Genomic DNA, 13313 nt, shown 5'->3' on the forward strand with positions numbered 1-13313 from the left:
CCATAATTAGTGGATAACTTCAAGAATTGTAACCAAGAAATTAAGATTTAGGAATGATTTTGATTACTGAATCATTAAACAGATATTCCTTTTTGCTGTCTAGTATATTGACATAGACAGAGAAAATACCTGAAAACTCCAAATTGTGATCCAGCTGTCTTGATCTCTTATAATGATTGTATAGCCTTTCTCTTTTGTCTTTGTAGTTGTAAAAACCTTGTGATTGACCTTCATTTGTACCCATTTATCCAGTTTTTCAACATTAGAGTCCTGTAATCACTAAAGACAGCCCCTCTTATTTATTAATGAAGGCTCTTCAGTCAGCCCAGCGTTCAAAGTTATCTTGATAACTGAAACTGGGTCTAACCAAAATGGGCCCACCTGACATGTGCAGTAGCTGAGACTTAATACTTCATTATAATACTGAAAGTCACACCCATCATCATCATGTTAAGGCTGCCATTTTCTTACATACATTCTATAACTAAGTGTGTAATCAATCTGCTCAAACTCAATAATCAGATTGCCTCTAATAACATCACGTGGGGCCACTGTACTCATTGTCCTAAATCCGGCCCAATTTTTACTGATATAAAACTATCAGGATTACTGCAGTTCAGGGAGACAGATTTTGGATCAAAAGTCCATCTGTATTCCTGCCACATACCTAGTACTAAAGTTTTTCTCTCTGAAACCCCAGTGTCTCAAGAGTTGGTCATACAAGAAGACTGGGCTAAAGAATCCATCACCTGTGTCCAGTAGCAATAGCATTAAAGCCTTGGCATGAATAAGGAACTGGAAATAGCAGAAACAAACAGATTTGCTGGCTCTGAATGTTCTCTTCACATTCCCCCCTTAAGACTAGGGCATCACAGACAAAGAAGAAAGGCTATGGGGTACAAGTGGAGGTAAATATATTTGTTGCTGAGGGCCTCATCTTAGCATCAGCACCAGAGAGGTTGAGCAAAATAAGCTTGCATGTTCAGAGCTCAGTGTGCAGGTGAAATTGCCCACTGAAATATTTTAGAAAAGTAGAAAGTACAGTATCTGCCTTAGCCCTTCTATATTTCAGACAATTGGCCAAAATATCTCATAAGTTCGCATAAATGCATGCATAAAAAATAACTACATCCCATAGCCACAACTATCTTATCAGAATTAAAAAAGGAAGTGAGAGAAAGAAAAGGAAAAAGAAGAAAATGAGGAAGAAGAAGATGACGATGAAGATGAGGAAGCACAAGCAGAAGAAGCCATGGTAGAGTAGGAGACAGAAGAAGAGGAGGAGAAGTAAAAAGAGGAGAGAATAAAGGAAGAGGAGTTGAAAGAGGAGAAGTAAGAAGAGAGGGCACTGGAGGAGGGGACCAAGGAAGGGGAAGAAGATGATCATCTCTAATAAAAAAAGAGCTAATTGCAAGAGATAAGAATTTGAAATAAACACAATAAATCGTCTCAAAGAGATCAGGGAGGACATTAAAGCCATTAAGAAGAAAAAAATAGTTATAATGAATTAACAAATAGGAATTGTGAGAATATTCAAAAAAAGAAAGATAAATAATTGAGATTAAGAAAACACTACATGGGATAAATACTATGATACAAAGGGGTCAAGAATAATTTGGAGGGCTGGAATATTAAGACACTACTGGGAATGGGTAAGAGAAAGGGATAAAGAAAGAAAAACAAAACAAACAAAAGTGACGAGATCAAATAGGAGTCAAAATAGATTGCCACTAAAATATTTGAAAAAAGGAAAAGAGCATTTCCAAAGTATTGAGGAAAATACAGCGCAAATCTTGAACTTTACGTATCTAAGCTATCACTTAAATGTGAGGATGGAATAAGGTAGACATAGGCAAAGTTTTACAATGATCTTTGGAAAATACCACTATGCAAAATTCCTCAGCAGTAAAAATAGAAAAACTAAACCAGGGGAAGCTGCCCCAAGATATCTGGAAGTTGGATGAGTAAAGAATTTAGTAAAATAATCTGCTTGCTTAGAAATTGAGAAAAAAAATATTGCCTTGTATTTCTTGTCAAAATTTTTCTGTGCATTCTCAAACATTTGTTTTTCTAGAGGATATTTAAAATAATTTTTTATATTATAGGAAAGACAAAAATTATTCAATGAGATTATAAACTGCATTGAACTAGTGCTATTATTTGGGGATTTCTGGATATAATATCCTCTAATAATTTTCTAAAAGTATTATATGCATATTCATAAACAACTTTTAATTAAAATAAAGGCTAAATAAAATGAAACCAAGTACAATTAACAGAAAACTACTTTAGTAAACTTATGGGTCATCAGAAAATTCATTATATTCTTTTCAATAAAATTGATGTCTACTGAAAAAATAATAAAATTGGAGTGAAAACTTTAGTGTGATAATTCATAAATTATGGAATTAATAATGTATTTTATATCTCAAAACCTTTGGAATAAGGCAGGTTATACTTTAATAAATTTGAACTATTATAAATTTTATTCTTTAATCTTATAATGAAATTGTTAGATTTTTATAATATTGCCTTAACGTCAAAAAATATTTCCAAATAATTCATTATATTTAATTTTTTAACCTATATCTTGGAGAGTGCATCATTAACTTTGGTTTATAGACAATGAAATAAAGACATACTTTAATATCATAGTATGTATACAATAAATAATTATCCAGCATAGGGTAGTGTTGGAACCCAGGAAAAGATTCACAGTTTGGAATTTCCTATTCAGAGCGTATCACTATATTGTTCCAATGGGAATCACTCCTGAATTATTCCTGATTGACCATATTATGGCCACCAAAGCAACATTTCATATATGCTTGCTAGGTCTATTTAACATATTATAAAAACAATCTTTTACTAATGATTGAAAGTTAGATTATGGCCAAAAATACATGCATAGCAAATATTTTGGAAACATAAATTGGTGATTTATCACCACCTTGTGAGTCAACTGACTATCTGGCCACTTTTTATTTTTCTTCTCAACTTGTTGCTGTAATGTTCAGCAGATGTGGCGTTCATTCATATGTGTCTAATTCACTACCATGTTTTGGCATTCAAACAAATGGGAAAGATTGCCTTATTCCACAGTAATTTCACTTAACAAAATAGTAAGTAGAACTAGAATAGCAATAGCATTTTGCAAAGCAAACGATTTTATGATAAAGGAAATTCAGTATATATTTTCAATAAATCATACAGCTTAGCTGAAAAAATAAATGACTTCAGGCTTATTCCACACAGGGATTCTCAAATCCTCCAGTATACTTAGCTCAAAATATTTTTTATCAAAAATGTCAAAGACAGGTACTGTCTCAGAGGCACCTATGTGGCCAAGTTTGATGGGTATTCCCTGATAAACACAGACAACTTTGAAGCTTTATCTTGATTCTAATTGAGAAGCAAACTTTTATTTTTCTTACCTTACTTTTATTTGTTATTTAATGAAATTATCCTAACTAATATAGACTGTTAAGTTTACATTTACACTGCATAGGACATAAATATGAGTTGTTGATTAAAAATCAGGCAAAGCCATAAGATATCTCGTATAAGTTTTGTGAATCAGTAAGGGGTAGCACTAAAAAAATAAAAATGCTTATTTCTCTAGTCATCTAGTCTAATTAAAATCTGTTCATGCATTATTAAAGTAAAATAAAATATTCAATTATTTTTATACTTATGTTTTCATATTATGAACAAAAAATTAATTATTAGAATTGCTTAATATTGTACTAGGTTCTTGTCACTAATTATGCATAAGTAAAATTAGAATAAGAAATGTATGAGTTCCTCATGAGTTTTACTCCTAGTTTTTGGAGAAATGTCAAAGTTTGTGAAAAGTTTTGAAGGCGAAAGAGAGAAGAGACAGATCAAGAAACCTTAGAGTGAGCGAGTTGATTCCTGCGCTCCCGGGCATTGCTCACAGAAGTCCAGGTAGGGAGCTATGAGTTCGCCACTGGGTCCTGGTGCAGGCAGTTTTTAAGCAAGGGGGTTAGGTGATGTCTAGAACGCGCGGCATATTTTCAGAGCTCGAGTCATGGTGACCTTCCCTGTTCCCCCGACTAACATTTGTGAGAACATATAAATAAAACTGAGATGAGATGTTCTTAGGCATTTACCTGTAATTTATAATAGTAATTTGAGAACTTGATTAGTAAAAAAATTTTTCTCAAAGTAATGAGGGTATAAAGTCTTCTTAGTAAGAATTCAAGTCTCCACATCTTAAAAATGTGTGTAATAAAACACAATTTCATCTCATGTTGGCTGTGATAAAATCGTATCTACTTTTTATTAATACGATTACATTAAATGACAGCATTTTAAATATTTGAATAAAAGTTCAGTATAAAACATGAAAAAAGATTGTAAAGGAATGCATTAGACAAGATAAAAAATAGTTTTTGACTGCAAAAATAAATCACATCTCTGTGTTAGGAGACTAGAAATGCTACAAATGATTATGTGAGAAATTGGAAGGAAAACGACTTATTTGTGAGAAAATTTGAAAAACAGAGAAGAAAATAATTATGGAAAAAAGAAAGATAATTTTCATAAGATCATTTGAAATAAGTCACTTGTTAACTTATAAAACATCAGTACTCATTTCGATATTTTTTGATGAGATAAAATTCATACACAATATCAGAAGAGTGAATTTGAAAATATATATATGGAACCAAAGCCATTCAATTGGAAGAATTCTAAATTAAAGACAGGTTCTTACATTAAGATGCCATCAGTCTATAAACTACATTGACATGGGAATTCTTCCCAGAAAGTATATATGCCCTACGCAAGATTCTACCAAAGAACTCAATCTAGTTGGATCTTGGGGAGTACTGTAGTAGAGAATTTTTAATAAAATAACAACAAATGCTAGACTATATTGCTAGTTTGAATATATGTACCCTGGAAGAGACATGTTTTAATTCAGATACAATCTTGTGGGAGCAGCCATTTGTTTTAATCTTAATTCAATATTGTAGGGCAGAAACTTCGATTAAATTATCTCCACGGAGATGAGACAAGCCCAATATTGGGTGTGATGTTTTAATTAGATGAAGATGTAATTCAGCCCATTCAGGTGAGTCTTGATTAGTTTCCTGGAATCCTTTAAAAGAGGAAATGTTTTGGAGAAAACTTAGAAATGACAGAAGCCTCAGAAACAGCTGAACCAACAGAAGCTTCAGGGCAGAGCTGACACAGATACCAACATTTGTAGAACAGAGACATGGAGTTTTGGAGATGCCTGGAGCCCAGCAGATGTTACCATGAGATTTTAAGCAAGCCAGAACCTGGAGAGAGTCAAGGGAAGCCAAGAGATGAAAGCCAACCCTGGAGAAATAAAATGAGGAACCCCCACAGGAACAGAGTCTGAAAGCAATGGAGCCCAGGAGCAAGGGTCCAACCGATGCCAGCCACATGACTACCCAACTGACAGAGGTGTTCTTAACCCATTGGCCTTCTTTGAATTAAGGTACCTTTCCTTGGGTGCCTTAGTTTGGACAACTTTATAGGCTTAGAACTGTAGACTAGTGGCTTATTAAAGTCTCTTTTTAAAAACTATTCCAGTTCTAGTATATCACATTCTGGCAGCTTACTAACACACCATAAAACTTAGAAGAAGCCAATGACATGAGATAGGGAGGAGATATGATCCACTTGGTAGAAGAAGAGAAGCAGAAAAGACAAAAACAAAACATAAGATAGAGGCAGGGGCATGAAAATAGTGAACTACTTGGGTTGCTATTGCTCAGTAGGACCTGTGGGGAACACTGCCTTACAATGCAGTTGTCTGTGATACTTGGCTCATAAAAGTTTCTATGACCCTTACCTCCACATGAACCTTTACAATGAACTCTTATCAGAGAAGATAAAGAGAAAAAGACTAATTAAGAATTGTCTTTACCTTCCTTCAGAGGATTACAATCATAATAACCTGAACTAAGAGTCAGCAGCCTGTGTGACAGGATGTGAGGGAAACACATATACTTGAAACACCTGAAATGATAGCAGTTTAAGATGTATTCTTTTTTTTATTTTTATTTTTATTTATTTATTTTTATTTTTTACATGGGCAGGCACCGGGAATCGAACCTGGGTCCTCTGGCATGGCAGGCGAGCATTCTTGCCTGCTGAGCCACCGTGGCCTGCCCTAAGGTGTATTCTTGGTGAAAATTTCTAAAGTATGTTCTATTAATGCACAGTTATCCTAAATAATGGAACTTCACACTAAGGACCTCAGTTAAAGGAATTGAAGAAAAAATGGGAGCAAGAGACATTATTCTCCAGTGTATATTCTCTATATTTCCCCAAACCATAACATAGTTAACTAACTAGCTAGCTAATAGAAACAAAACACAGAACCTTTACATGCTCTAATATATTTTTAAAAAAATCATATAAAACCCCTTTTACATTCAGGACTCTCAACTAGGAAAAAATATTTGCTGTTCATATTTTCCACACTGTAGTTGGGCTTAACAAACTTCAAAGAATTTGCATAGTTTTTATTTAAAACAGAATTTTAGAACTTGAAAAGATTCTCAGACATTTATTACCATTCCTTAATTTTACTAAAGAACAAACTGAAGAAAAAGAGGTAAACCAGTTTACTAAAGATCGAAAAGATAGTTTTCTTTAGTTGAGGATTATTATTTTGATGTATTTGCTTAGACTGATGGTAGAGCACAAATGAATGGGATCAACAGTGCTGTTGACTTGTTGAATGACCATTGGTAGGGGTTGAATTTTTAAACAGCATCCTCCCAAAAGATATGCTGACATTCTAATCCCTGTAATCTGTGAATATGACTTTATTTGAAAATTGAGTCTTTGCAATCTTTGCAAGTGGAATTTATTATTATTATTATTATTATTATTATTATTATTATTATTATTATTATTATTATTATTTTGGATGGGCAGGCACCAGGAATAGAACCCGGTTCTCTGGCATGGCAGGCTAGAACTCTGCCACTGCGCCACTTAAAATGAGTTCTGGAGTTGAATGGGTCCTTAATCCAGTATGCCTGGGTTCCTTATAAAAAAAGGAAATTTGACGTGGAGACAGACAAGGGGGAACATCTTAAAATCCCTGAGGCAGAGACTGAAGCCCAAAGATTGCCGACAACCCATCAGAATCTAGGAAGAGTAAAAGAAGGATTATGTGCCTTACAGAATTCAGACTTCTAGCCTACAGAACTGGGAGACAAACTTCTGTTGTTTGAAGTAATCTAGTTTTCGGTACTTTGTCATGGCAACTCTGAGAAACTAAGATAATCATTAACGTTTGCGTTTGAAATTGTCTGTGATTTTGCTGGCTGATGAATGTCTAAAACTTTAGATTTGCAATAGCGTGTAAGAAATTAAACCATGATATCTCCCTAATGAATATATCCTAAAAAAAAAAGCAATATGCATTTCTCCTTACATTTTCTACCATATAATGAGTAATTTCAGGAACCACTAGCCTTTTATTAAATTCCTTTTGTTCCAAATATTTAATTAGTACTTTACCAATTTACATAGTGATTGCACAAACATTCTCATTACTTGATTTTCATTTACTTAACAGACTTGAATTAATGACAAACAGGAAACTGAGGCTCAGAGTTCAGGGGTTGGTCCAAAGTTATGCAACTGAAAAGTGATATATACAAGACTCACACCCACATCTTCTGATTCCATATGAGGGATCAGTGGAATCATACCACAGTGACCATAGTACCAGCTAATATGTGGCTCATTCTCTAACCGTGCATTTCCCACCCCAGATTTTTCGAGGTGGAATCAATTAAGTTCAATGACTTAGCAAGGATTGCCTATCCACTAATGTGTGAGTGAGTCACTTCAGTTAAGTTTTCTTCAATCCACATTAACTATTCCTTTCAGTGAACTGACTTATTCTGACCTATCCATGCTAGTTCTGTATGTTTTTTTTTCCATTTTGAATTCTATTTATTATATTAATGCCAAACTGTGAAAACTAAGGACAGTTTTGACTCGTACACACATTGGGATCTTCACTACGTCTGTTAACAGGTTAATATACATTAGTCAGCACATGAAAATGTCAAGAACTTTGAAGAAAAAAATGCTTCAAATAACCCCCAAATTGACTAGTTAATAAGTAGTAATTCTATTAATAACTATTAGTTCTTTAATAAAAACTGTGGGCAATTATAACATATTTTAAAATACATTTTGCATTATCAACAAAAATGTTTCAAAATGACATCATTAAAATAAAAGATCTTACCTAGACCATGTCTATGTGTTGACATAGGGGGTAAGACAGTCCAAGTCTTGGTTTTGGGATTGTAACATTCAACAGTGTTCAATGTTTTTAAACCATCTCGACCTCCAATTACAAAGAGTTTGTCATCAATAACAGCCACGCCAAACTGCAGCCTCCTGCCATTCATCATCCCTGCCTGGATCCATAAATTTGTTCTGAGGTCATATTTCTCTATGGTGGTAGCCCCTGAGAAAACACAAAATCAAATAGTCACCAATTGCTACTACTTCAAAATACAACCTGCCCAAGGCAGCATACCATTAAAATGTGAGAACATTCTCGTCACATCCATTTTTCTTAAAAATATTTAAAAAAATAAGTGGAAGGCAAACAAAGGCAGCAATTCAACTACTTCATTTTTCACTTTTTGGAAGACATAATGATCAACATAGACACAAATGTTGAACTTGTTTGAATTACATAATGGTCTTGTGCTAAACTGTTGATTGAATAGCTACATTATTGGGCATGATGCAATTCTGTCAGTACATTTTTACAACTTCTTTCTATCACTGTATGCCATTGAAAAACATTTTAGTATAATCTTTTTTGAAGCAAATTTATGAAACCCCTTTTGAATAACTAAGCTATAGCTATAAACATTATTTGAATAATATTTGAAAGTGAAGAAAAATTAATTAAAATCTTTACCATGATATGCTTGAAATGTGTCTTATGTCTTAAGCAGTGGAAGGTTTTTAAAGTAAGAGACGCAAAGAAATTGCCACTATGCTTCCTTAACTGAATGTTTTCTTTTCAAAATTTATCTATTCATCTGGGGAGGAGCTCAATAGAATTCAGAAATAAGAAACAATCTTCTATCTTTACTAATCATGTTATAATCTCTAAATAAAATAGCTTACCTTTCCTAAAAGTCTCTTTTCGATCAAATTTAAAATGCAATAATTCTGACCAATAAAATCATAAATTGAAAGAAAAAATGCGACAATATTTATTTTTAATGGAATCAATTAATCATTTCATATTGAAAACGTCTGCCTAGAACAAGTTCAAAAATGTTTTTCTATGATAAAATATAAGCTATATACACATCTGACAAACAATGATCTTGCTTCAGTGTTTGATGTTAATGTTCAGATTCATTTCCACCTGTTTCATCTTCAGTGATTAGATAACATTGCAAAGAGAATCAATGCTCTTGTGTACTTTCACTTAAACATCGACACTCGATTTTTCTTGTACCATTATAAAGGGTTGCAGATCTAGGGAAAGTATCCCTCGGGGTACTCATTTACTCTTTAGAAGCTAACCAGCAATAAACCAAACAAATATAAATGTATTGGTAGCAAAACTTGCTAGTTGAATGAAAATGATATAATATATGCAATTTTTTTGAAAGCCGACAGAGAATTCGTAATGTGTATACTGAATTAGATGCATTAAATCCCTGTTTTCTAATGTGACTCAATACATGAGGTAGTTTCTACATTAAATTAAATTTGAATTATTTAAATTTAATTGATATCATTTTTAGAATAAAAATATTTAGAATGTCACCTGGCAGTTTATTAACACAAATGTATATGTTATTTTAAACTAAAATGCATATTTCATTTTAAAATTCTTTATTGTATTTGATAGTGATATCAACTGCATAAATCAAAATTCTATGGTGAACTTCATTGTTGAATAATTCCAAGGCTGCCTGAATTTTCAAATCTTGATAGCATTGGTATTTCCTGTATTTCCAATTAAAAATTAAGAATTAAGTGTAGGTGCCTGAAACTGATGCCTAACTCTTGAGGAATGATAGCAGGAGAAATAAAGTAATTTCATACGTTGAAAGCATGGGTGCAAAAGGAAGTAAGTTTTTAAAATGCACTCCCCCTAGTCTCCAAAACTTTGGTCAAGGACTTGGTTGGCAGATAATTTGAGGTCCAGTCATCCTCCTCAGGGAAAATAGTTGGGACTGAGAGAAATTAATTACATCTGAGCCATTAAAGCAGTTGCTTATCAAAAGGGAATATTGAGAATTGATTTGTGTTTCAATGCCTCATCCCTACAAACTGGATGTGACTAAATCACAAGACATGCCAGTTTATGACTTTTACAGTGTTTTTCCTCTAACTTCCGTCTTCAGAGTTGACCTATTCACTCATCCTGATTGCTCTTCAGAAATAGGAGCTCATCCCTGTCTTATGATTGTAAAAATTTGAAGCTGTATTTATTTCTTATGGCTGCTGTTTCAAATGATCTCAAACTAGTGGTTTAAATGACAAAAACTTATTCCTTTACAGTTCTGGAGGGCAGAAAACTGAAGTGGGTACCACTGTGCTAAATCAAGGTGTTAGCAGAAATGCATTCCTTTCAGGAGGTTTTAGGGAATGCAGGTTCCTTTCCTTCCTGGTTTCTAGGAGCAACCTGAATTCCTGGGTTCATGTTCCCTCTTCCATCTTCTAAGAGAACAACATTTCATCTCTCTGACCATCCGCTGGCCCTTCTGATTTACATTAGGCCCACCTTGATTTAATTCAGGAGAATTTCCTTATGTTAAAGCTGATTAGCAACCTTAATTCCATCTGCAACTTTAATTCTCCCTTCCTGGGTAATTAACCTAACCACAGATTCTGAAGTTTACAACATGGATAACTTTGTGGAAGCCATCGCTCTGCAATCACAGAAAAGCCTTTATTTCATCACACTCTTCAGTTGTGCTTAGTGAGAAAATGTTTATGAATACAAAAACAAAAGAAGGAGTTCTTGATTTTTAGAGCTTACTAGTAGCCAGTGTGATTAATTAGTTCTGTGGTCAACATGTAATGTAAATGTTTATCTACTTTTTAAAAATCACCAAGTTAATTGCACATGCTTCCTCTTATCCTAATGAAAGTCATTAATAATAATGTGTTTTAAGAAATTTCCTCACCAAGGTACTTCATTAGCTATCTGTATGAACTTCACAATTCTATTTTTATTTTTTTGTTTTATCAGTTTGTGAGTGAGTTGTATTTTCCTTTGTTTATAAAGGTGCATGTATTTCCTTTGCTGTTTCCTGACTCAGGGGAAGAAGGCCAAATATATTGTTTCTGAGTAATATTTGCTTTTATTGTTTCTTAGAGTAAAGACAGTATTTTCATTACATAGATAAAAGACAGTATGATTAAGGATAGTCAGCTATGGTGGTGAGCAATACATTTGGAAGGGATTCAAAAGAAAAGTTGTTTTTTTTAAGATATAGCTACTTAAGGGGTGCAAGGATAGTTCAGTGGGAGAATTCTCACCTGCCATGAGGGAGACCCAGGTTCGATTCCCGACCCATGCACTTTCCCAAAACAAACAAGCAAAACAAACCAACAAAAAACAAGCAAAAATTCAACAAATGGTGCTGAAACAATGGGATACTCACATGGAAAAGTAATGAAATGTGACCACTCCATACAGCATACAAAAAAAAAAAAGATATAGCCATTTGGGTTACTCTACTCAGGCAACCATCACTGGCTATCTCAAATACCTATAAGGAAAAGGCATGGCTTTAAAATGCTTGACTACTCAACCAATAAAAGCTGACAACTTTGGTAATCTGGAGTTCTTCTAGAGGTAGAACTCTGATGTTGCCATTCAGGAATTCTGACTTAGTACTGATAGATTTTATGACTTTTCAAGCACAAATCTAGATTTTGATATGGAATCTCCAAATGATACTTGTTAGCATCTGATTGAAATGATGTTTAGGCCCATTAAACAGGCATGTGGGCATGTCTGGCTTGTGTGTGCTGGAGGACTAGGCATTAGGAGCAGTGAGGTCACTTTCTCTTGCATCTTATCCCTAGGTCCATGCTCTAAAGCATCTTTTAAAGGTTAAGTTTAACTACTGCAGAGAATTTTGTTGTCATTCTGTGTGCTATTACTTTGTACAGTAACAGTATTATTTTATATGTGTGGTAAATTTTAATGAATTTATGTAATTCAAAGATAATTCATTCTTGCTATATATAGAAATGCAAAATAAAATTAGATACTGAGGCTAGAGTCATGATATATGATTATATATTATATATTCATGTACATTTTTCCATAATTTATAATTTATTTATCACAAAATATGCACCAGGTCAAGGGCTAGGTGCTTTGTCTTTATAGTAATACCAAGTTTTCACTTTGCTTTATTTATTTATTTGAAATATTCCTTAATTTCTCATTTCTTGTGAAAAGTAGCTATTACATCAAGGGAAATCATTATGTACATGTTATTCAGGATTACATAATATATTAGACGTACCTTTTTAAATATGCTTGTTAAATAAAAATATCAATATTAATACTAAATATCAATATTAATAGATTATATTTAGTGAGGACCTGTTATGCCCTAAGAGCTTTACCTGATATAATACATATAATTGTCACAAAAACCTGATGAGGTTATTATTATTATTATTCCAATTTTACAGAGAAGAACAATCATAGAAAGCTTAAGTAACTTGCTCAGTATCTCTCCATCAATGTTGGAGCCAAGATATTAACCTGTCTCCAGAGCCCATGTGTTAAACATTTCTCTTTACCACCTTTTTCATTTATAGAAAGAATTCATTGCAATTAGTGTAAGGAGTGGGCAGAATTTGTAACATGTTCCTTCCCAATATTTCATGATTCTCAGGAGCCTGTGGCTATGATGAGACAGCATTTCTTTGATTACTGTTCTATGGCACAATTACCTGGCGATCACATGAGCCCTTAATCTCTTCAATTTATTACTCACCCCCAGAGCTGTCCAGCATTAATCACACTCTGTATTTTATCTATGTAATGAAAGTATTGCCTTTACTCTAAGACACAATGCAGGCTAATATTATTCTGAGACAATATATTTGGCCTTCTTCCACTGACTCAGGAAACAGCAAGAAAAATGCATGAAAAGTGGTAGAAAAGGATGTCAGAGAGACTTGAAGCATGAGTAGAAATGACTTGCTTTGTAGGTTTTAAATTACAGGAGGCTACATGAGAAGGACTGAAAGTGGCTTCTAGGAGCAGAGAG

At 33.6% G+C, this 13313-nt stretch overlaps 1 protein-coding gene across 1 annotated transcript in view; it reads right to left on the reverse strand.

Moving 5' to 3' along the window:
* The window catches only part of KLHL1 (kelch like family member 1), a 462919-nt gene that overhangs the window by 111615 nt on the left and 337991 nt on the right, over positions 1-13313 (reverse strand). The window contains exon 7 of the mRNA XM_077155842.1: positions 8276-8500. Within this exon, the coding sequence (XP_077011957.1) occupies positions 8276-8500 (225 nt within the window). The remainder of the gene's footprint in view (positions 1-8275; positions 8501-13313) is intronic.

This window comes from Tamandua tetradactyla, chromosome 4 (genome assembly GCF_023851605.1).
Source record: "Tamandua tetradactyla isolate mTamTet1 chromosome 4, mTamTet1.pri, whole genome shotgun sequence".
NCBI classification, from domain to species: domain Eukaryota; kingdom Metazoa; phylum Chordata; class Mammalia; order Pilosa; family Myrmecophagidae; genus Tamandua; species Tamandua tetradactyla.